Consider the following 24,435-nt stretch of genomic DNA (forward strand, 5'->3'; position numbering starts at 1 on the left):
AGTGAGGAGCACAGGGGGGGCAGGGGGCTGTGGTTTGGGGAGTGAGGGGCACCAGCAGGGCTGGGAGGCTGTGGCTTGGTAGTGAGGGTCCTGGACCTGTGTCCTGGTAAGCAAAAGGGGCAGGAGGAGCTCTGATTTTTCCATGATTTAAAACCCGGCCCAAATCAAATGCCAGAATTTATAGGTATTTAGAATTTATTTTATTAATGGTGATTGAGGCAGTAGTAGGTTTCCAAATTGCTTTAAAATTGTAAAGATAGCAATAAAACATTGTGTTCAACAGATACCTATATACATAGTAGCATTGGGGTTGTTCTCAGAGAAGAAAACCAGGATCCCTGGTTACCAGTGTGCCTAGATAGGCTTACTGAAAAAATTCTGAGTGACACAAGCTAAGAACGAAGAATGACTCCTGAGTCCTGATGAGTACAATTAGACTGAGCACAGGTGGCCTTGGGGGGGATTCGGTTAGCTCCATTCTGCTACCCTCATTCATACTGACTGGCTGCATTCACACAAGGTGCTTATTATGCAGTAGCTCGTTAGTACTGCACAGTAGCAGAAACCATGATGTGACACTACTGCATGGTAGTAACAAGCTACGGCGCAGTCATTGTCACTAGGAAGCTGTGTGGAGATGCTACTGTGCAGTAATGATGGTTACGGCACAGTCATTTAGTACTTGGATATGCAAGTACTGCACAGTAGTAAATGACTGCACAGTAATAAATGCACAGTCAGCATCTTGTAAACACAGCCAATAGCACCCAGCCCCCAAGCACTCCTAACAAGTAGTGACATGGTATTCCGCACAAAGTCAACTGGCAGAATCAGGCTAGAAAATCCTTAGCTCCCTGTTTGGTATTTTTGCCTTTTGATGATAATACCTTTGTAAATGAAATGGATAATGCCAGGGAGGGCACAAGTGTGGGGAGCCTCTCCCTCAAAGATTAAAGTACTGTATCACTTAAAGAAGCTACCCAGGTCCCATGACTTTTCCACTTCCACGTTTCCACTTCCTCTGCTCCTTCCAGCAGATGCTCGTGAAAGCAGTGGTTATAGGAAGGGACCAAAGGATCATGTCTGCCTAGGTAACCTGTCCAAGAAGAAGTGATTTGTCAAGGTGAGGAAGCTGGGGCCCTTGTAAAGGAAAGGAGCCAGCCCTAGGAGCAAGGAGTATTGGTTGGATTTGAGGAAGAAGGGATGAAAGGAGATAACTTGCCCAGAATACTAGCTGTTATGATGCAACAAATGTTATGCAGGCATACAAGTAAGGGAAAAAAAGCAGCCTTACCATTGCATGGCCTCTGTATCCAGAGGATTGGCTAACACCACCACCTCCCAAGGACTATAGAGAACTCCATCCCAAAGCATTTAGTTCCACCTGTGAGATCTTTTCCCTTCTCCCATGTTACCTGCCATCATGATTCCATTTTGGGGAGAGACATAATTGATAATGAAGTTCTGAGCTCTTTCCTGTCCCACAATTAGAAAGTGCTCTGATTGTGCTTTAAGACAAGGAACTGGAAGTGACAATGTTCATTAAACTTCATTGGCGTTGTGATGTCCCAGGGCCTGGAGACTCCTACTGCAGATGCTACTACTATTTTCTTTGGCTCTGTAACACTATCGAATGGGGTGCTACGATTCATTCCCTGTGAAATGACTACCACCACTAGTTACAGTTTGCAAGTCTTTTGTCCAGAACATGTCTTTGTTGAAACGGCAAGGCAGTTTCCCTGCTCATACTTCTTGCTGACAAACCCCTGGCACATACAGTGTTCTTCCACCTCAAAGTCCTTATCAAAAGAATGATGAATACATTGTTTGCGTTTAATAGGATTTTAGCTAGTAAGAATATTTTTTCTCGGGTTGCCGAACCGATACGCTGTCAGTGCAATTGTTGCATACACTTTCCTTCCATTATTAACATCGCCACCTCCTTCAGAGCTGATTCAGCACTGCTGAAGATCTTATTTGGGTAAGTTTCCACTGAAACAGGATTTGCATGCTAAAATTCTTGAGTATATACCATAGAATACCAGATGCTAATGTTCATGTAAAAAACTGAAATGCTGCAGAATGAGATGCAGTGGTTGCCACTGGTCGATTTTCTATTTTAAATTGGAACTCTTCTGGCTATTTTTAAATCTGTTCAAGTACAGCAATGTAGGAAAAAATGAAAGCATTATTTTTTCCAGTAATGGTATAAAATGGGTAACCTTTTAAATCTGCATTCAATACTTGCCAATTGTAAATCTTGTTTTAGCTTCAAATTGAGTCTGAGACACTCTGTGAGGTTCCCTGATTGTTCCCAAAGTTGGTCAATAGCTGAATCCAATTTGAGGAGATAGGGAGATAAAATTACGATGAAAGGAGATTTCAGATGGAAGAGAGCGGCATCCCAGGAAAATATCTACCTTCTTCCTCGTTAAAAATTAAAAATAATCTATTGTTTCACTGTTTAATTATTTGTCAAAGTCTGTTTATATTTTTCTGACTGGAAAAAGACTCGAGTCTATGAAGAGTATCTTCAGTTGCCAGTTGTGTTTATATGAGGGTTATCAGTGGCTAGTTATTGCAGGGTTTATAGTTCTAGTTTTCTGAACCTTTACCTTTCAGCAGTGTGGCTGAACCATGGTTGCTTGAGGTCAAGTAGGTTTGTTAGCTTTTGCCTAAGTGCTGTTCTGTTACAAATATTCTTTAGTCTGACAACACGACTTATGAAAAGACTCCTCTAGATTTTTAGAAAATGTTTTATTTTCTAGGGTCGCAAAACATGTTGCTTTTGTTCTTAGTTTTCAGTTTGTTGTCTCCTGGCGCCCCTTAAATTAGATCCAGCTATTAGCAATATTTACGCATTTCCCCCAAAGCCAGTCTCCCTTCTGCAGACCAGAGGCTTAGCACAAACTCTTTTAGTTTTTTTCTTTTTAATAAACGGTATGGTTTAAATTACTAGCCATCTAAAGCTTATTTGAAAGCCTCAGAGGTAAAATATTGTCTCTATATATGTTTCCTTGTTTGCATGCATAGGATGAAGAATCTCAGTAATGTTTGTCATTATGATATAGTATATTAGCTGTGCGTGCATTTTGTCTATGCCCGTCTGGCTATTTTTTGGTTTTGCAGTCATGAGAAGAATAGGCAAAGTGATCAGTGAATTAGGTTTCAAATGCTAAACGCAATGACTTCACTTCAAGGACTGTTTAAAGTGGTCTAAAAATGAACTGTCAAAATAAAGACGTGTCATTGAGCAGCTGCTAGTCTTTTAGCATGCTTGAAAATCAGGCTATTTATTTTGCTACTTAGCTACCCAGCTTTAAGCCTCTCTTTTTCAAGTATCTTGGCATGTATATGTAAACAAATAAACAAATGTCCCTATTACATCTGTATTAATAATAACATTATGTATTTCTTTTAAAGTAAAACTACTTTATGTTGTGGGGGGGTTGGGGGGGCCAGTTGTGCATTTCTTTTCTTTTTTTAAAGTATATAATCAATGTCACTTGGTTTCTAGTCCTTTTCATTTTCTGGTTTGGTTGCACTAGGAAAAGGCTTCCAGATTTAAGTTGCAAACAAAACCACAAAACTTTTTTTAAATCCCATCTTTAAATGCAAACAAAAGTGAGACACTTCTAGTATCTTTATATTTCATAAGTTTGTGTTTTTAGAAAGCTTCCCATGTGGGGTCAGAGTAATTATTTTAAGATCTTCCGTCTTGGGGTTGGCCAAAAAAATTTGTGATTACTTTGTAACTGTCATGAAGCTGAAAGGGCTTATTTTCAAGTGGCTTATCTGTAGCACTGAATAAAAATAATAATTTTCCCTCCTTGAATTGTGCCGACATGATGATTATATGCTACAATTCGCAGGGAGCTCACACATGGTGACAACAGTTGTCCAACTATTAAAAGAGAAATGGTAGAAATGTCAATTTAATCTATGAAAAGCCTGATTGGAGACCAGGAACATGCAAACATTTTCAGCAGATCAAGGTGATCCGTTAGAAACTTGACCTCCCACTAGACCTGCAGACAGTTCCTGAGCCCCTAAAGTTTTCCTCCCTCCCTCCTCTTGCATGTCAGGCAGCAGTTAAGACAGTCAGAAGGACAACCATAAACCCAGATCCTGAGGCTGAGAAAATAAATTACATTCCAGAGTTTGGCATGTTGGTCCCTGCAGCTGCCAAATCCAGACTGTGTTTGTGTGGTTACAGGTGTTACTTCAGATCTGAGGCACATAAAAGAACCAGATGAAGCACAATCAACTGTGCCAGCAGCAACAGGAAGTTACTGTAAACTACTTTTTTGGTTCAGTTTGTGCTGTTTTGGGTGCAACTAGCTAAAACAACTAGCTTACCTCCAGACCTTCTAAGGGCAGAGAGAGGGGAGAGAGACTGACCTGTTCTTGGTGTAATCAAAAAAAGGAGTAATTGGTTCTCATTTTGGTCACCAAATCTTTTCTGCCTTGTTGCCACATGAAGGACAGGAAAAGGAGAGGAGAAGTGTATGCAGGGTGCTGGATGGCTCATCCAGTCCCACCACAAGCTCCTTAGTTGTCAGTATTTCCTTTTTCTCTCTGTTTGTTGATGTGCCTGTCAAAATGGCCATTGATACTGCTGCAAAGCCTCACTTTACTTCTACTTTGTTTTAAAGTGTTTAAAGCAAAGAGCCAGAATATTCCTTTCCCCCGTTGTCCTTCCCATGTGAAATAAAATGCTCGTTTAATGAACAGGGGACTAGATCCTGATCTATACTAGAAGAACTCCACAATGTTGCGCTGATGGTATACATATCTGAGCGTGTGCTGCATATATTTAATTTTAATTATAGCTTGCAGCAAACTACAGCACCAGCTCGGTTGGTATGTGCTGAAAGCAGGTCTTAACCAAGGCGTGGTTGTGTTGTTTTGGCCTTCCCTTGTCTTGAAGCTAAGCCACATGCAGCTCTGTTTGCTGCTACCTGAGAGCCACTGCACGTGACTAATGAATAAATAAACGGGAGTGAGTGGAATATTGCATCTGCATGAGCTCTGGCGATGACTCACTCCAGCAGTTTGTTCCACTGAAAGTGCCTTTTGGCCCTTGTGGAAACAGGAGGAAAACACGTTGCCTGTGGGAGAAGGGAGACATGCTGCTTCTGCCCCAAACGGTGCGTTCTCTGTACTACACCTTTGGGAATCTGCCACTTACTCCTTCTCCAGCTCCTGATCCCGGAAAGGGAAATGTGCGCTGACCCAAACCTGGTTCAGTAGAGAGACCTTTTTTCTAAATATTTTAACTGAGGATAAGTGTAAAACGTTGTGGAGAAAGTGATAACCTAAGGAAATAGATGGTTTACCAGATCCATTTTTTTTGCCTCCAGGAAGCAGCTGTAGATCAGAGAATCAAACAAAGATAAATATTTAACAGGGAACCATATATAGTCTAGACAGTATGAGAGACATAGTACTGCAGGAAGTGAGAACCCCTTTTCTCTTCCACATAAGCTAGTGAGATTATGATGATAGATTTGTGAGGAGCAGCATTGTATGTTGCACCACCTAGCTTCTGGATGCTTTGTTCCCTGCTGGAATACACAGCCCAGATTCGGTGACCCCCTTCTCCAGAGAAAACACTGGGAGAGCAGGAGAGTGCCTAGCTCAGTTTAGTGCTGAATCAGTTCCTACGAAGTGAAACTGCTTCTTGAGGAACTGAGAAAGCTGTTGTCTCAGGACGCCCTGTAGCCTGGTTGTTAAAGCACTCGAGACCTGCAGCTCCAATTCTCCTCAAGCAGAGGTGGGACTGGGTGAAAGCTGTTGGAGAATGGGGCTTGGCACCATCATTACCCCCACACCTTCCTCTTCTTCCTCCCTCCTATTGCTGTGGTCCAGGAAATATGTTCTTTGTTTGCATCTGGCCCTGCAGGTGAGATATGTGGGGAGTGCAGTTTGTGGATCTCAGTGGAGTCAGACACCAAGGTGCCAGCTGGCATCCTCAAGATCTCAAAGCGTCAAATAAATGTTACCAGTGGAAACTCTGGTGCCTCAGGATTGGACAGCTGCTGAGCACAGGCTTTGAGAAGTCTTCATTTTGGATCTGAGTGCTGTTGCAGCAGTCAGACTACTTGCATTTTAGGATTACTACAAAAGATGATTATTATAAAGGTAGCTATTGGCATATTGGCTTGTCTTCTGAAAGGCAGCAGAAACAAACTGTAATGTAAGTTTTTTAATGCACTTAACTACTTCCCTTTAGGACCAGTGCTGAGCCAGTAATGGAATATAAAATGGTAGATTTCTCATTGACTAAAACTGAAGAAACCTTGATGTAGTGTAAAGCGACACTTAAAGCCACAGCAGTGAATGGTTAAAAACAAACACAGTAACTTAAAAGCAGCAGAATGCAAGAAAAAATAAACCGTATTTGAAAGTTGGATTGTCTGTACAGCTTACTTAAATAGCTGTGTTGCTCACTAGGCATTTGTATGCAGGATTCTGTGCTTTCCTTCAGTCTGCCAACAGCTACCTTTTTAGAAGTATATTTGTACAAGAGACCTGTTCCTTGAGCATGAATAGGTTTAGACACATTCTGGCAGAGCTGTATTGGCAGAGCTCTGGTTCACTCAAGTGTAAATTCTTTGTTTCATGTTTTTGTATTTCACTTCTATCCTTTTAATCTCAGTGTAGACACAGCACTCATCCCAGAAATACAGCTGGTACAAAAACATGCCTTAGCCTCATCACCTTTTGGGTTAGATGCTTACTCAAGGAAATTGTTCATTTGTATCCTGTGTTTGCTTCCAGATGTCTGACACATTCACTTCCTCCTCTTTTTTTGTCTTAAGAGTTATTAGAGAAACGGGGAAAATATTTCTTCTGATACAGATGCATCTTGAAAAATGTTTTTACAATAAATATAATTTAAACAGATTGGGAACCTTAAGCTGAAGGTGGGCACACCTGTTCATTAACAAGTTGAAGATGGTTGTTTTTCCAGATACATGGGAGGTCAAAAATGGATGCTTATTTTTGTTTTAGGTGGGGCAGATTGTTAATCTGAATACTATTAATACTATCTATTGCAGTTCAAAAGCACATATTCCAGTGCTAAAAACAGCATGTCATTAACCATAACTTCTGCACCCATATTTAGAGGCACATTGGTATATAAACAAGACTGACATGCTGAAGTACTTGAAATGAGTTTCACAAAGCACATTTTTGCCAAATGCTTTAATGAATGTTGTTGAGAAATGTATTATTTATCTGCATTTGTTTCTGCAGATACCGAATGAATTTTAATATTTACTTGCCTTTCCCAAAGGTTCGACATCGATGGTGCGAGCTTGTTGTGAAGCATAAATATGCAGCAGGGTATGGTGCTGTTGAAAAATTTCTTTGGGAAGATCAGGTTGGTTCCATTTATTTAATGCTTTCAGTATCATCGCTGCGCACTGTGTCAAGAGAGTAAATACATTGTCTAGCTGTAAATGGTCATATACCTGAATTAGATTCTAGTTCGTGCTCCCCACGAAACACTCACCAGAGCAGGGACTGAATCTTCCAGGTGAGTATTCCCACTACTAGGCTGTGGGTAGATGTGGAGCATTGGCAGCAGCACCACTTCCTCTGTTTTGCCTGAGGTCTGACCTTGAGAAGGTCTTGCCAGGTCTAGTCTCAGAGAGGGAGGAGTGCCTACTTCCTGAAGTTCAGTGGGCTTGTCTGTGAGCTGGGCGCTGAGCTACACAGCGTGGTCAACACTTAAATTGTTCTAAGCCTGTCCAGGAGCAGATGCCCTAGGAACTTTACTAGTGGAAACTGAGGCACACAGGGTCTGTAGGCACCTGAAGGTTTGAGGCTGCGAGGCAGTCGCATTGAGGTTCTATATCTAAACTTAAAGCATGTTAGTGGTAGTTCAGTATCAGGCTTTTGTATATCTAACCATTCATTCTTATGCGGTTACTCATATTTATTTTTACTCACTGGTATCCCTGTAGTATCTGATTCCTTCTATGACAGTGCTAAAATAACCCCCTAGGATCAGTTGTGCATAAGTAATTAATTACAAAAATCTTACAAAGCATAACAAATTCAAAACTTATGCATGATGTTTCTAAGTTCATATAATATGTATATGCCTATATGCAACACACTGTGCTGTAACTATTCTCACTACAGCTGCAAAATGTTATGAGAATGTTAATGTCCAATTGCACACAAACACACTGCAGTGTCACAGTTTTTACAGTACTTTCCCCCCCAGATCTAGCATCTACTTCCTGTATTCCTGCCTTCCAGGGCACAGGTCCAAATCCGTAGCAGACAAGTTATTCTAAATGTCTACTTAATAATAATAATAATAATAATAAACAACTGTACAGACAGGGGTTTGTATATTATACACATTGACTAGGCACAGACATTCAAAAAGCCCAAGGTGGAATCGATTTAAGCTCCCTGGTTTTCTGTAAGAGGCGTAGTTCAGATTGGTAGCAAACAGAACATACATTTGCCCAAGGGGGGCATGGCAGGGAGGTTAAATCTTAGACCAGTGTGCATGTGCCAAACTTCTGTTCTGTTATGGGTATGAACTGGTTTCTGATTGCTTATACCGTGTAAAAGTGTAATGTCTGTACCTGGCTATTCTGTAAAGTGGGTACAGTTTGTGACAGTCCAAGTGGAAAGAGAAAAGGAAAGTAAAAAGCAATTTATTCTTCAGCTCTACATTAAAAGTTAAACTGAACTGCCATATATTTAAGGCAGTGATTATGCCAAATAAGGATTAACATTTTTCTGCTATGTGTGGAAAGAATTTTTGAAACCATAACTACAGTGTTTTTTTATGCTGCAATCTTTGATATCCTTCATTTAATTTACTCCAGCGGTGCATAGTCTGTGGCACAACTAAGTTCTGGAATGATTGCATGTGAAGTCAAAGCTGTTGCTTGCCTTTGCCGATCTTGAAAGACTTGGCTATTTTAAAAGTCTGGGAAAAATGCAAATGTGACTATTTAATCTGTTTGGGAATAACAGAAAACCAGTGTTTTCTGCACTTCCATGTTTGGATTTTAGGGCAAGTGATTAGAACTATATGGAGAAGGTCATTCCTATTCAAAACAAGCCCCCAGAATTTCCAAACTCTCCATGAAAGGGAGCTGAGCCCTGGTTAGTGCCCTGCTTAGTGCAGCTGCCCCAGAGCTTCTGATTCTCAAAAACTCCAGTAGGTCCAGATCAGCTTCATAAATTATCAAGATATATTAAATGAAAAGCAGTGTTTGCCATAATGCTATCTACATTCTCCTTTCTGGCACTCAGTGGAATTACACTCTGTGAACTGTAGTCAGCTTGTACTAATAAGCAGGGTTTTAGTTGGACTGTTGCTAACATATGAACCTGTCAGCATATTAAAGTCTCAAGTCAATGTGATGGGACCAAGTCTACAAACTTGTGCTCATGTATGAAAGTCCTTGCTTATTTCAGGAGTCCTGTTATTGTCAGCTCAGTTTGTTGGTTCTGATCCTGCAAAGCTAACTCAGGATGCTGGAAAACAAGGGTAACATCCTAGTGCTGTTATAGTAGGTGGAGGGTTTTGCAGGTGACTTTTTTTCATTCCCAAAATCTTAATTTTCTTTCCTGATTTGAGATTAATCCAAAATTGGCAGCAGGAAGAGGCTGCCTTTTCCCTACCAAACCAGAGATCACCCTTCAAGTGGATGAATATACAGCCTGAAACAAGCCTACTATTTCCCACTGAATTCAGTTGCCAAAAACTGTCACATAGACCTTGCAGAATTGATTGTTTCAACTGATGTGCCCTCTCCTGGGCTGCTTTTGGAAAGTTCCCAATTTGGACAGAAAAACAAACCAATAAAAATGGTTCACATTTCTGTTCTCTTAGCAGAAGGCAGACTTCCTACACAATGGGCATTTGGCAACAACTCTGCTACTGATAAAAGAAAACACAAATTTCAACCTGAAAAGCTGTGGGGAAAATGGAGCTGGAAAGCATTTCCTAACATAAGAAGCCTGATTCTAGCTAATAGTTTATCTATCTCTAGTGGAAATGTTCTTTTTGTAACTTACTTAATGCAACATGCAGACAAGTTTCCTTAGGCTGAATAACCTCAGAGATGGCATTTTTTCTGGAGGGGAAAAAAGTGTGTACATGTTCAAAAAGAAGTGGTCTTTCACATCAAATGAAAGCTGGTACTACAAGGATTGTCTCAAGGGCTAAGAGGATCACGCTTGCATTTAAGAAAACAAAGGCAGCTGTAATTGGGTATGGAAAGAATAGGTATTTTCTTTCTATTTGCAGGCAATGGGCGTGTATCTATATGGAGAATTAATGGTGAATGAAGATGCAAAACAACAAGAACTTGCCCATAAATGCTTTGCTGCAGCAAGAGAACAAATGGATATGTCCTCAGCTAAAGTGGTGGCTGAGATGTTATTTTGAAGAGGTGATTTTTCTTTGATTAAAATATTTCACACTCGAGTTTCCCTATAGCAAAAGAGAGAATATGGACACCACTGGAAATAGTAATATTTGGCACAAGGCGGGATTTGCTGCTACTCAGCTCAGAGAATCACTCTTGTTAAACCTGTTTGAAATGCAGTATTTTAGATCAGTGGTTCCAACCTTTTTTGCACCAGGACCCATGTGTAAACATTGACAGCCAGTCCTGACTCAGTGCCCCCCCCAGGCCCCAGCCCTCAGCGTGTGGGCACATGGGGTGGGGGACGCTGGAACTCTATCCGCCTGCACGGGAAAAGCCACGGCTTCCCACATTTTAAGGAGAATCCACTTTTGAAGCATGTTTGTGATCCTTTCATATATTGTCACAACCCACTGTTGGGTCATGACCCATGGGTTTAGAAATACTGTGTTAGATACTCCTGAGTGCAGGCAGGCTTTTATATTGAGACCTGCAATTGCCTTCATGAGACGGGTGCATCACATGGCAAAATACTGCATGCGATGGCTCAGGACCAGGTGGCCCCTTTCAGTCCCAGTCTTCTAACAGTGTTTTACATTTTCTTCCTAAACATGGTCGTAGCTGAACGTGGGCAGCAAAAAGAAAGAATGATGTTGATGGGGGAGGGTGGAATTGTTTAAAAGAATCCATGTCTGCATGGGACATGGTAATGCATTTTAAAGCAAGCAAATGATGCCAGAATTGTGCTTGACAACAGATGTAGCTGACTTGACTTTGCTTCAAGAGTAGTCAGATACTTTTAGGTAAGATTAGTCTTGACCTCACTAGGAAATAATGAACTGTTTACGAGCATGCACTAATGGGTGTTGTGCGTGCACATTTTATTTATAATATGTGACTTTATTTTGATTTCCTTTAAATTAATGGCTAAGGGGCAACTGGGGTAGTCATTTCACTAACATGAAAAAAGCAAGACTGCAAGAAAGATGCAGAATGGAAACATTTTCTCATACGCTTATAAATTGGTCTTTTACACTGTATAGCATTAAGATAGGATGAAAGAAGTAAATATTTTACTATTTTAACACCCTCTAAGAGGTAACCCTATGGTTTTTGCACATGCCTATTTAACACATTGCCAATTAGATTTGGTATGACGATCAAGGATTCCTTAGATTTTTGCCTTATGATACAACCCATCTGCCAGGCTGATTCTCTTGGTTGTTCACATAATTTTACAGTCGATTTGTGGTATCAGAATTCAGACATCTAGTTCAGGAAAACTGTTGCTCAGTTTTTGGTACTGAAGAGGAATCTTAATTCCACTTCCATTCAAGCCTACACATGTGGCGAGTGCTTGAAATCAGGTTCCGTTTGAGCCTGCGGCATTGACTTTATTTATATGGAATAGGACAGATGCAGGGCAAACAAGTTATTTATGAATAGCCCTGTTCTTCTGGGATATAGACAAGAACTGTGCCTGCCAGGAAAACTCTGTGGTGGGCTTGGAAGAGGCTTAGATTGCCAGCATGCCAGTGATGGGGAGTCGCTTTCTAAAACTAGAAGGGCAAAAACAACAAAATGTTTGCATGCAGAGTCACGCTCAGCTTGTGCATGTCTAAAACCCTCCCCCTCAACCACAAATATCTCATCACAGCTCCTATTCAAATCATATTCAGTATCTTCATAGTCTGCTAAATGCCTCCAGGTGCTTTGAACTGCACCGAAGGCCAGAAAACAACATGTATGCGATTAGAAAGGATTATTCTGCAACGTGGAGGGAAGGTGTCTTCCCACCGTTTCTTATATAGAGAGAGATTACACTGAAGTAAAAAGGTTTGATTGCCAATCTAATAGTAATGCTTTGCTGCTGTATGTTTGCTGTCAGACATCTAGAAGTAGCATGTATTTGTGTAGTATTGTGAAAGGCAACTGGGTGATCCAAATAATTGTACAGTCAGCTACCTTAAGGGGACAACAGTTCTAGATTTCTTCTTGCTGTGTATCTTATGTTACGTTATCTTAAGAAATGTTCTTGTTTTAAATGTGAGTGTGCGAAGGGAGAATGATCACATAAGGTTTTCCATAGTGTTGTGGCTGTTTGGGTTCCTGGCATGCTGATTTGTGACTTAAAATTAAAATCACATTGCCAGGGATTACCACAGAGCCATGACCACGGCTGCTGTTATGAAAGGTGTCATACTTGTCTCAGAACTACGTTGGAACTCCGTCCGTCAGTAGAAAAGAAATTCAAAACACAAATGGAGCAAATACGGAAGAAACTCATCTGGTTTTTAATTATACTCAGACGGAGACCTCTCTAACAAGGTGCAGAGCTTAGCTGATTGGTGAACAGTGATTGATTTCCCCTTTGTTCACAGTGGCTAAGTTCTGCACCTGAAGAGAAGGTGAGATGGAAACATTTCAATTGTCAGCCTATCCAGGGCAGAGTGAGTTTACTGGCTGAGATGCACGACTGCTTGATGTGTTGGTTTATGGCAAAAGCTTGTGTGAAATCCAGTTGGTAGAGAGTAGGAGGCGGAGACTTGGAAAAGGCCAAAGACTTCATAACCTTTTTTGTCAAGAATGTAAAGAATGCACAGTAAACTCTCAGGTTTGGCTACACAAAGAACCAGTCAGTGTTCCTGAAAGATTATACCGCTTGTAATGTAATAGCAATGCTTTTCTAGAAACTGTGGGGCAATGAATGTTTATGGTTCTGAGCCAGAATTGTCTGTAAAGCTTTGTTCTGTAAGGTATGATCTCGTTTAATGAATGCTGTCATGATTTCTTTGCAGTTGTAGCTTAGCAATATGTATTATTTTCAGGAAATGATTGTTTCGGGCCGGAGCTGCCACTTAACGGCTGCTGCTGGTGTTCCAGGCTGTGGATGGACCCGTCCTCCGGTGCCTACTGAGCTGATATCAGTTCTGATTTTACATACTGGCTCAGTTCAGCAGGAACAGGAGTCGAGCCCCAAAGCAAAAAGATGTACCTTTTCTAAGTGCCCATGAACAATTTAACACTTTGTTTTCTCTCTGAAGTCAACTCTGGTTCAGATTGATGATGAACACCAGGGGTTGTGAGGTGGTGAAGCTACCTCAGTAATCCAAAAACAACTGTTGGCTTTTTACTTATGGTAAAATATGTAAAGGTATGTGGTTATACAAAATAGTTGTAGAATACTGTTCATTATACCAGCTTTTAATCTGTTTATGGCATTCATAGTCACTCACTGACATCTTAAATTTAGGGGAGTTTTGGTTCTTCCCAACAAATTAACCTTTCTTCTCCAAAAGCTGTTCTCATGTCCACAGAGTGAACCTGTAAGTCCTTACAGTAATTGCCTTGCTGTACACCCATGTGACTCTGTCATAGGGTAGTAATACGAAAAACTATGCTCCCACTGTGGGAAGAGTAGAAGTGCTCTTTTAACTGATGCTAAGTTATATGGAAGAGCATGTGACAGTCATATGAATATCAAGTAATTCTCATTCACAACTGTCTTCTATAAATACCGTGCCAGACCATCACCTGGTTTAAATCAGGATAGCTCAATATACCACTTGACAATGTGGCCCACTAACTATATTTATAGGACTTTGTCTCTGTCTGTAACCTAAAGAGTAGCTCCCTTTGAAATACTGGGACAACAGAATATACAAACATCTCTTTATTGTGACAGAGTAATAAATTTTACTGCTGTTTCCGTTGCAGGAAAGATCACAGAGAAATTCTTTTAATATACCTACTACTAAACCATGGTGGTACTAGGATTTCATTGACCCTGGACATCAAAGGAAAGATTATGTGACTGCTAAAACAATCACCTGACAGAAACAATCACCTGACAGAAACTCAGTAGTTATCTTTTCCAGAGGCTTATTGTGACCACGCACCAAGGAAAAAAAGGATGACATTATTATGGCTTCAGCTATTTGCCCTAGCATAAGCCATTTGATGATATTTATGGTTACTAAGCTCTACTGTATCATGTTAGAAAAGCTGCAGTTTCCAAATACCAAAACAGCACAAGTTTGTTACAAAGAGGTGCCGAAGCCTCTTGATTTGAATAAGTATTCTGTATGCAGTTCAGCAAATGGGCCAATATAGAAATAAGACAATTTGTGAATTTCACACTAAACACCACAACCTTTAGCAAACTCTGTAGAAGATTTGTGTTTTGCTTTGCTTTGTTTTGTTTTGAAGGCAATTTAGGTGGATTTCTGAAAATGACTCCCGATCCCTTGAACTAGTAGCCTAATGGATGTCTAGGTTAGACATAATTGACTCTTAGTTTGGTGTGGAAATAATCTGAAATTGTAGCTAGAAGACATACAATTTGAGATTTGATTGCTGAAAAATAACTGCAAATCATTCATGTAGACTGGAAAAAAAATTGCAGATACAATCTTGATCAGCTGCCTTTATGTCCACGTAATTCTATTTAATGTACAATGGGCAGACTCTCCATTACCAGAAATGCTTTTTTCTCACATAGTGTGAATAGCAAATGTATCAAATGCAGCTCCTCTCCCCCATGAAATTGCTGCTTGAGTGATTGTGAGATATCAGTTTTGAGGCTCGTTCCAGACCGTGGGCCTCTTAGAAAACAAAACAAAATTGTGCACATTTGCTTTGTATACTTATTTTACCTCACTGAACTCTTATAACAAATAAAATATTTTTTATAAGTTGTGTGTATTTTTAACTATAGTCATTTCATAACACTTACTATAGGTTTATTTGTTCTGTTAAAATGTCTCTGCTCCTTTACTGTGAAGGAGGTACTGAAATTAATGAAATATGCTTGGTTAACAAAGTGACAGGAAAAAATCATGATAAGCAAACAATTAAAAAAAACCCCTCTTGTAGCATAAAACCTGAGTCCTGCTGGCATTTGGTTCCATGATGAGCTCAGGCACAACGCAGCAGAGCTGTTTACCTTCTCGGGATGGTCTCTGCCACACCAGAAGCCAGAAACATTTTCAGTTGCTTGTGGCAGTGGTTCTCAGCAAGGGTGCCATGAAATCCTTTTAAGGGTGGCGTGCAGTAGTAGTAGTTTGGTATGCAAACATATACATCCAATTTACAAAGTAAACCCAGAGATTTCTAATAGGGTCCATAGTGTCAAAAATATTCTGACCCTTGCATGGTAGGAGAGTTGTTTATTTTCAAAGGAGTGCCTTTACTCTGAAAAGGTTGAGAACTGCAGGCCTGGGCTATGGTTAGGGACCTACTCAAACAGCATTTTTGCAGAAATTGCAAATTTGGGCAATGTCCACAAAATCTGCAGAGGGGGAGGAAGAGAGGGAGAGAACTTATTAAAAATAAAATGCTGAGGGGGTCTGCAGGTTCGAAGGGGAGCGAGCAAAATGGTTGCAGCCCCATCCCTCTCCAGTCAGTGGTGGGCAGGGCCTTATCATAGGCAGGCCTCTTAACCAACCAGTGGCAGGGGGCAGGGCCACTGAGACCTGTCAGCCAACTGGGGGAGGAGACGCTGGGAGAAGCCCGTGAAAATGGTCAGCCCTGCAATCTGCCCATAAATCAGCTGTGTCCTTGATTTGAGTAGACCCCCTAGCTATAGTCAGCCAAGCAGCTCAGGTTCAGCCTTTCAAATGAAGTAAGTATCACTGCAATCATTTTACTCACAGTTTATACTTCCAGGGTCCTAATAATAACACAAATGTGCCCATTTCACAAGGAAAACAACTCAGAATTGAATAAGGCCGACTTAGAGGGCACCCCAAGCATAAGTCAAGCCCTGAGCAGTATATATGCAATAATAATAAAAGTAAATTTAAACCATGTAAAGACCACATTGCAAGACGACTTCAAGACAATCTCCCTCTGCCCTTCCTCCCCTCCACTGGCAAAGAAACTCCAACCAAGAAGACAAGAAATGTTATAATTTCACCGTAAAAAGCAAGGTATTTGGAGTACTTGAATATATTGCCACTTGAACTGCAGTTTTTCCCTGCCTTCAGCTAAGAAAAGCAGGGGAATGATACAAGAATTCATGCCAATTATTGCATCTTCTGACATTTACTCTATGCACTTCTGAAGATCTACCCCATAAACATGCAAAGAGAAAGCAATAACAATTTGCTTATGGTAAAGATAACCCTCCAAAAGAGCTGTTTTTATTTATTCCCTTACAGCAGACCTCACTGTGGAATAAGCGGTCTAATGACAATCAGAAGGTCAGCGGTAGACTCTGGAGTTGGGATGGGTGAGAACGTTCCTACTGTAACCATCTAATAGGAAATACTGATTGTCACTCTCCAGCAGTATTGTTGAAACCAGCTTTCACTACCATGAAGCAGGGGCAAGTGGTGTGGGCAGCCTGTGTGGGGTACACAGCAATTTGGGGAAGGGACAGGCAGCAGGGCAGCAGGTAGGACTGGAAGCAAAAACCAGAGCCAAGAGATAGGGCAGAAAGCAGAGGATGAGATAAGGAAAAGGGGATCAGAGTGAACTCAGGGAGAGTGTGGGGCTAATTTGTGGCATGGCTTCCAAAAAAGGTTGCTCCCCCCTATCATAAAGGATGGGAGTTACAGAACAAACTGAATGTACAGCAGTAGTTATAAAGGAAAGTGGCCGTGGGCTTCCAAATTTAAAAAAACAACAAACTGACTGATGAACAAATACGTTGCTTATGGTTGACTATGATTCATTTTTACTGTGCTTGGGTAGGCTGCATTTAACAAGAGTACACACAGGTCAACAATATGCCCATAAGGAACTTTAGTCTTGTAATGGTAAGAGCCAGTCAAGATGTGACATAGACCTGGAATGTAACAATGCATATGACTACAGTGTAAGTAAGAGATACTGGTTAATAATTGAGGAGCTCACGGTGTGGTCATTTATGGTTCAGGTAAGGGCGCCTTTGCTTTTGTAGTTACTTGTTGTTTATTACCTTGAGTGTGACCTTATCTATAAAATGGCAAATTTTACTGTTGATGTAAAACAGGCAATACAGTTAACACTTTCAGAGTGGCAGACCTAAGATGGATAAGATTTTAATGTGACCAACATAAAGTGCATTTTGTACCTAAATAGCAGGCACTGATCCTTATATCTCTTGTTAAGGACTACAGTATACCATAAATGAAAAAGAATCACAGCTAGAAGAGGGCCTGTGCATTTTATAACTATGTGATTTGCCTTAGAGTTGACCGTTGTTGCAGAGACCTATTCCAAAATCTGTTTTTTTAGTTAAAAAAAGTATGAGGCCAGACATTTGCCACTGGTTTGCAAAGTGCCTGCAACAGTAGTTCCAAGGTACATGAACTATCACTGTTCAGGGCCCCATTTTGCAATTGCATGGCTTTCACATTGAGCTTTCTGTAGTGACGCTGTAGGGTTCAGCATTTTTTGCTGCTCAGTGCACTGTTTGGCTAGAGCCAGGTTCTCAACATTTTTTTTCCATCACCCAGCCTTTCTGGCACTTCTCTGCACCTTTCTCCTTAACAGAGAATTAACTGCATTCCAGTGCATGCCCCCTTCACTGTTGCATACCATTGAACAGGGAGCTACAGCTGTAGGCCCGTTGTCAGGCTAGGTGGAGCCAGAAATGCCAGTTGAGCATCTAGGTAACCTGGAGAAATTGAGATGCAGTTGAGGCTGAAGGAGCCGAGAAACAGGTCACTGAAGTTGACTACAAGCTTCTCCCTCCTTTAAGGGGAAGACAGTCCAAGCTGGTCTGCCCAGATAACCCTGAACCTGCTGAAGCCTGTAGAGCTCGACCATCTGGAATATACAGTACTCAATCATCAATGAACATTTTTCACTCTGAGCCAAAGCTTGCACAGCTCAACCGGGAATCAGCAACCAGTTCTTCATGGGGATACAATAAAACAGTTCATTTGTGCCGCAGACTACACACAACACTGGCTGTGAAGATGGAGATCAACTGTTCTGTGGCGGCAACGATGACTAATGGGATTTTAGGCACTACTAAACAGAATACTACACATAAAACAAGGAATGCTGCTGTTGAAGATGATGATTGTAGGATGCTGGCTGGAGCGCTGCAGCTGGCTTCAGACATTTTGCATCCATCAGGATCTATCAATCATGCAAGCTTTGATCATATTAGTAAACTCATCACAACTATGGAGGATTTTAATTACAATAAAAAGATTAAGAGGTTATGCATATAGATGATATTGCATATATAACATGGAACCTGTTAGGCTCCCAAAAGGGTATTTTTACCTGAGCAATGCAAAAGGATCAAACTGTTAGAATTTTTTTTTTAAACCACATAAATTAGGAGAAATATACTTACCCTTAACAGTATTAACTGAGAAATGACAGATGAAATTAAGATAATTTCCTCTCACCCTGATGGGCTAATTCTAAACCAGTTCCTTTTCCCTCTCATCCACCCCCAGATTTTGAGTCAACTTACCACCCAAACCCATCTTAAAAGCACAATGGGACTTTAGTGCTGAGAGATGGATCAAGGTAGGCCCTCCCCAGTCCCTAGAAGGCAGAGAAGAATCTCTCTTACCAAAACTCAAAGGTGAGAAAAGGAGGAAGGAGCACCTAAGAACCAACAAGCGGTGCCTGTTGGCTCTTTCTGTTTTGTACACAGCTAGACATTTTTTTTTTGCTCCAAAAGGCCACAGATGTGTTGCTTTTCTGGATGCATCCACCGTAAGGCCAAAAGCCATCCTTTCCCTTTTCTTTTTGACCAAGAAACTTGAACAGAAATACAGAAGAAATTAAAAAATCCATATCCCACTATGCCTGCTGCATCCCACAGAGATTCTGAAACAGAGGGTGCTGGCCAGAGGGTCTGAAACAGCAGCTCAACTGGCGTTGTGGCAGGCTGTGCTAGAGATATCTGAACAGTGGGTGGTATCGCATGCCATATGTGCTGCAATACTAGTGTGCAGTGGTGCAAGTTAATCCTTTTGTGCTGAGAGATGGATTTTCCTGGTGCATAATATTGCTGGCTACAAATCCATCTGTTTCTAGTGCCAAAATAGCAAGGAAATTCCATACCTTCATGGGTTGTTTTTACAAATGATTTAAAGGAGAGGAACTGATGTCTTTTGGCATGCATGAAATATCTAAATATGAGGAATGTTTTCAGCAGTTTTGGATTATTTAGCATTTTATAAAGTTGTCTTAACATATAAACATTTCCACAAGGCATCATCCTTCACTGGGATTTGCCTTTGAGCAAAATACTGTATTGGTTTAAACTGCAATTAAAGAAAATAGGCTAGGTCTGTCATTCTAGTCCCTTCCCAGTCAGCTAAGTGCCCAGATCTGGTTTTCTGTCATGGAATTTTTGGCACATAGGCCAAATTCTGTTTCTGGCCATGTACCCCAGTGTGCATAGACTAGGTAGGCACAGTAGGCTATCCGTTGGCTGGATACACATCTTGGTTGGTGCCCCTTATGCACATGTTTAGTTGCCTAAAAGTGGTGACCTAAACTAACAACTAGCAGGACTTGAAAAAAGCACTCACTTGGGAAGCTGGAGGAGCTGCATCATTCCCAGAAGGTGTTTGAATCTGGGTCTCTAGCTTCCTAGTACAGCACCGTAACTAATACCCCACAAATGGGCCTTTAGCCAGTTACTTCTCTGGCAGTCTTGGGAAGCTGGCCCCCTAGGAAGCCAGTAGAAGGAGAAGGTGAGGGAGGGGTGGGGCCAGCAGAAAGCAAGCCAAAGGCTGTGCACCTCAATAAAGTAGGTTACTTGCCCAAGAAAAAAGAGCCCTGGATTTCAGCCTAAGCTCTTACTACCAGTGAAGCAAAAACTTCCTCTCCTTCCCATTTTTTCCAGCAAATGTGGTAGTGGTGCAGCTTCTACCAGGCACCCAAGAGCCTGAAATGCCAGACCTCTGGTATGATAACTAGAGTGCTGTACTGAGATATCAGAGACCTGAGTTCAACAACACCCCGCCCCGGCCCGGGGGCAAGGCAGACCTAAAAGATGGCTTCTCCGGTGACTGCCTCAGCAACTGGGGGCAAGTCTTGCTTATTTTGTTGCCCGTTGTCATGCTTAGGCTGCATGCATACATAGCTGTGCAGCCTGGAACAGAATTCCTGCATGTCCATAAGTGCCACAAATGCCATTTATGCTACCAAATCTGAATACTTAGACAACCAGGAATGGAAGAGACTGCCACCCACAGCTCACATCGGTGTGCCTACAATGTACAAGGAAGGAAATAAGAATGTTTTAAAAACTTGTGCTTTTGTTAACTTCTACTGTATTTTCCAAATTTTTTAACCAAGCAGAAAGCAAAATTTAATTTTCACCATTCTAGTAGGTTTATATTAGTTGAGTGTTCCCAAGAGAGGTCTCGGTCATGCCACCAGAACAAAAGCAGACTAAATCCTTTTTTAAATTATTTTTTAAGTCACTTAGCTGCTACATTTTTGAGTCCACAATTTGCATTCACTTTTACTCCTTCTCCTGGACACTGCTGTTGCTTTCAGCCCTGCAACCCATTCTGCAGGTATACTTGCTTTCCTGCTGTTTCTGTTTCTACATACATATCAACGCTTTTCTCCAAAGTCTAGTGGTAACAGCCTCTGCACCAAGACAACCTGCTCCAAGGCATTATTTGTGCCCTGTGACACTTTCTCATGCTTAGTTATATCACAGTGCCAGCTCTCTTTGTCCTTATGTCATTCCTGTACTTCTATTATTTATTTGTTTTCCTACAGTGTCTGAGAGTCCCCAGGCAGGAGCCAGGAGCCCTTTGTGCTATCTGCTGTACCAGTACAAAATGGAATCAAGTCACAGTGCATCAGCAGTCATTATAATCCATTCTGCATCTTTTGTTGCTTTTAACCCTTTTAAACTGCAGCTTTAACCAATTTAATCATTTCATTCCTGTTTTCTTAAACTGCATTAAAAAAGGGTATTCCCCTCCGCCCCTCAGCTGACATAGGTGATCCACAAACCCAGTTCTTTTCTCTCATCTATTCAACTCGGGTCCTTTATGCTGTGCCTTGTTTGGTTATTGCTCATCTTTGACCCTGAAGTTGTCCATTGCCTTAGGACAGCTACTTAGCTGCATCATTGCCATATTCTCATGTCAGAGTCTGTCAGTTCTACTTAGGCTGAAACCCTCCTTGATACCTTTTCCTCCTTTCTTTCACAATTACAATGCTCTTTTTGTATACTCGCTCGAGTTTTCCAATTCAAAAGCAGGTGTGAGAGTGCAGTTACATCACCCGATGACACATTCCTCATGTGTTTAACAATCCACGTCAAAGCTGTCCCTGTTATTTAAAAACCCTCTCCCCTTTACACAGTCTTGTCAAAGTGAGGCACGAGCCTCTTGGGGCGGAGACAGATGTATCACTGAAAGTGTTGTGGAGTGCAACAGGGTGTGAAATATTTAAATCATGGAGAAGCAAAGATTTCTGTGGTTGACATCTTGTACTGGTCCAACTGCATGGTTGGGGTTGACTAAGACAAGTTTTCCAGTGCAGGGCTTTCTTTGTTGGGTCATTTTGGAATGGGGCACTTCATCTGTAAACCAATGTACAGCCCCTGCTACCAAAGCACTTTCAAATTGCTATGCCAGCAAGGAGCAGTGGTCTCCTGCCACAGGCCACTAACTGGGTCTGGTTGGTCCTTGGGCTCCACTCACCCCTGTCCCCCCCTCTCTGGTGGGATGGAGACAAAGCTAAGAGGACAGTCAGAGAGGGCTGCCTGCGCTCTGCTTGCTGTGGGCAAAACAATGCACAAAGCTCTGGGTGCCACAAGTCCCAGTGCTTTGGGAGCTCAGTACTACCCATGTGTGGGTAGCTCAAGGGTGGCAGAGGGAGGAGCACTGCATTGTGGGATGCCTTAAGGACCAACATAACATACACAAGGGTCTAAAAATGAAAAAATAGCACCTTTGTCTTCCAGGTACAGTTTTGTTGCCCTTTGGAGTGTTTTATCAGGCACCAGTACACTCACCTTTGGAAACGTTACAAATGTTTCATCTGTCCACAGCCCTAGGTCACAGCTTTGCACATCATTTCACATCTCTGCTAAAGACACATTACTCCCTTGCCCATAGCATACAATTTCTCCCTATTTCAACTGATCACAGAAAAGTGAAGCATTCTGGAACAAATGTCGTTATGAACGATGGGCTCTTCTACCAGGAGCAGAAATTCTGAAGCAGTTGTTCCAGAGAAACCACAACTGCAACTTCTGTTGACCTTGTTAGCACTTTTGCCCAGAGTACACCAAACCAGCTAGTACTGGCAGGAACTTTACAAAGACCATGAGCATGATGCCTAGAAAAGCAATAGACACTTCTCCACTAGAGCTGTGCGAAGCCTCAGGTGCTGATTCAATTCAAAGGAGATTCGGCCTGATTTGGTGACTGAATCTCTGAATCCAAATTGAATTGGGAGACCAATAAAAAGGTCTGAATTGCTTCGAAGCTCTCCAAATCGATTCAGAGAGCTTCAGAGATTTGGGCAGTCCCTGCTCACTGCTGCAAGGAGCTGGACCCGGACTCCACGCCAGTAAGTGGGGACGCACGCATGCACACCCCTCCCCGCCCCCCATGGGGAGTTCCCTGCCAGGTCCCTTCCCCTGCTTGCTCCCCTAGCCCCTTGAGCACTCTCCCAATCCCTGCCCACTCTCCCATGGCTGCCCTGCCCAGCCCCAGTTCCCAGCGCTTTAAAAAATAAATAAAAATCCCTGCACTCACTGGCTGCTGCAGGGGCAGTCAGGGCTCCTGGGGGCTCATGGCAGCGCAGGGCAATGGGGTGCAGCAGGGATCGCCCTCCACCTAGTAGGAGCCAGTCAGTGCAGGCTCTTTTTTTTTTTTTTTTTTTTTTTTAAGAGTTGGGACGCTGAGGCTGAGAGAGTGGACAGGGGATGGGGTGGGGCTCATGGCAGAGTCCCCCCATGCAGTGAGGTGCAGCGGGGATTGCCCCCCACCCCAGCAGCAACCAGTGAGTGACAGGCTTTTTTCTTTTTTTTTAAGAGCCAGGAGGCTGGGGCCGGGTAGGGCAGCCATTGACGGAGCTGGGAGATGAGGCGGGGGATGGGGCCTGCTTGATTTGGAGATCTGGCTGATTTGGTAGCAGCTGAATCTTCAAATCAGATTCGGCTCAATCAATTCGCGACAGTGATTCAAATCACTGAACTGAATCACTCCCCCAAATCAGCCGAATCCGAAGCGAATACTAGCCGCTTCGCACAGGCTTATTCTCCACCCCACAATGGGGTTGTGTGCCACAGTCCTGTGCTTTGAACAATACAAGTGACATTTTTTCAAAACAATGAAATCCTAGACAGGACTGCAGTATCCTCATAAGCCACTCCACCAGCTCAGTCAGTCACTCTTCTCCCTTCTCACTGAAGCACTGGTGAATGCAAGCTTCAGTTTAGCACTGGTAGGCTTTTGGTAGTTTTCAAAAAGGTGAAGCCCAATTTCTTGAGCTGGAATCAAGGAAAGCACTTGGTTCTTAGTATCCTCTAGGGAAAAAAATAACAGCTTGCCTTTAGGACTAATGGAAAGACAATGTATTTATTGAAAATGACTGCTCAGTACAATAGAGCTTCTCTGGAGAAGGGCTTTTCAGTCCTCTGCAATCCCATGCCCATTTCTAAATGACTGTCAGGGAGGTCAGATATCTCTCAAGTACAGATAATGCCTGAGGTCAGGATCAAAACTGAGGGGGTTTGAATGGCTGTGTCCCACTTCCCAGGACTGTGCCCAAGCTGTAGAGTAGGCAAGGGTAGGTTTCTCCCCACTCCTCTTGTTGAAGCTGGACCACTGTGCATCCAACAGTGCAAAAGATGAGGGGCCAGAAGGACAGCAAACAAGAGAGTGCCTGACTCTAGCCTACTGTTTATGGCACTCCCCTGGGAGGAGATTACCAGCATCTAGTTGCTGCTGCCATGGTTATTCATATAATTTTTAACCTATGACTGTCTCATGTAACGCACATAAACAAGAGATCAAGGAATTAGGAGTATACTTCTGCTACCTAGTGGTTACAGCAGTTTAAAAAAAGATAAGCTATA

At 42.1% G+C, this 24,435-nt stretch overlaps 2 protein-coding genes across 5 annotated transcripts in view; one reads left to right on the forward strand and one right to left on the reverse strand.

Annotated features, from left to right (window-relative positions):
* Positions 1–15,113, forward strand: part of CUNH9orf3 (chromosome unknown C9orf3 homolog) — a 326,108-nt gene extending 310,995 nt beyond the window's left edge. For all 3 annotated transcript variants that reach the window (XM_019554787.1, XM_019554789.1, XM_019554788.1), the window contains 3 exons: positions 7,304–7,390; positions 10,295–10,439; positions 14,133–15,113. In XM_019554787.1, the coding sequence (XP_019410332.1) occupies positions 7,304–7,390; positions 10,295–10,435 (228 nt within the window). In that variant the 3' untranslated portion in view covers positions 10,436–10,439; positions 14,133–15,113. The remainder of the gene's footprint in view (positions 1–7,303; positions 7,391–10,294; positions 10,440–14,132) is intronic.
* Positions 15,114–16,524: 1,411 nt separating this feature from the next.
* The window catches only part of FANCC (Fanconi anemia complementation group C), a 144,789-nt gene continuing 136,878 nt past the window's right edge, over positions 16,525–24,435 (reverse strand). For both annotated transcript variants that reach the window (XM_019554790.1, XM_019554792.1), the window contains one exon: positions 16,525–18,488. The gene's annotated coding sequence lies outside the window, so the exon portion shown is untranslated. The remainder of the gene's footprint in view (positions 18,489–24,435) is intronic.

The sequence above is a fragment of the Crocodylus porosus genome, unplaced genomic scaffold, assembly GCF_001723895.1.
Source record: "Crocodylus porosus isolate Cpor-Errol unplaced genomic scaffold, CroPor_comp1, whole genome shotgun sequence".
NCBI lineage: Eukaryota > Metazoa > Chordata > Crocodylia > Crocodylidae > Crocodylus > Crocodylus porosus.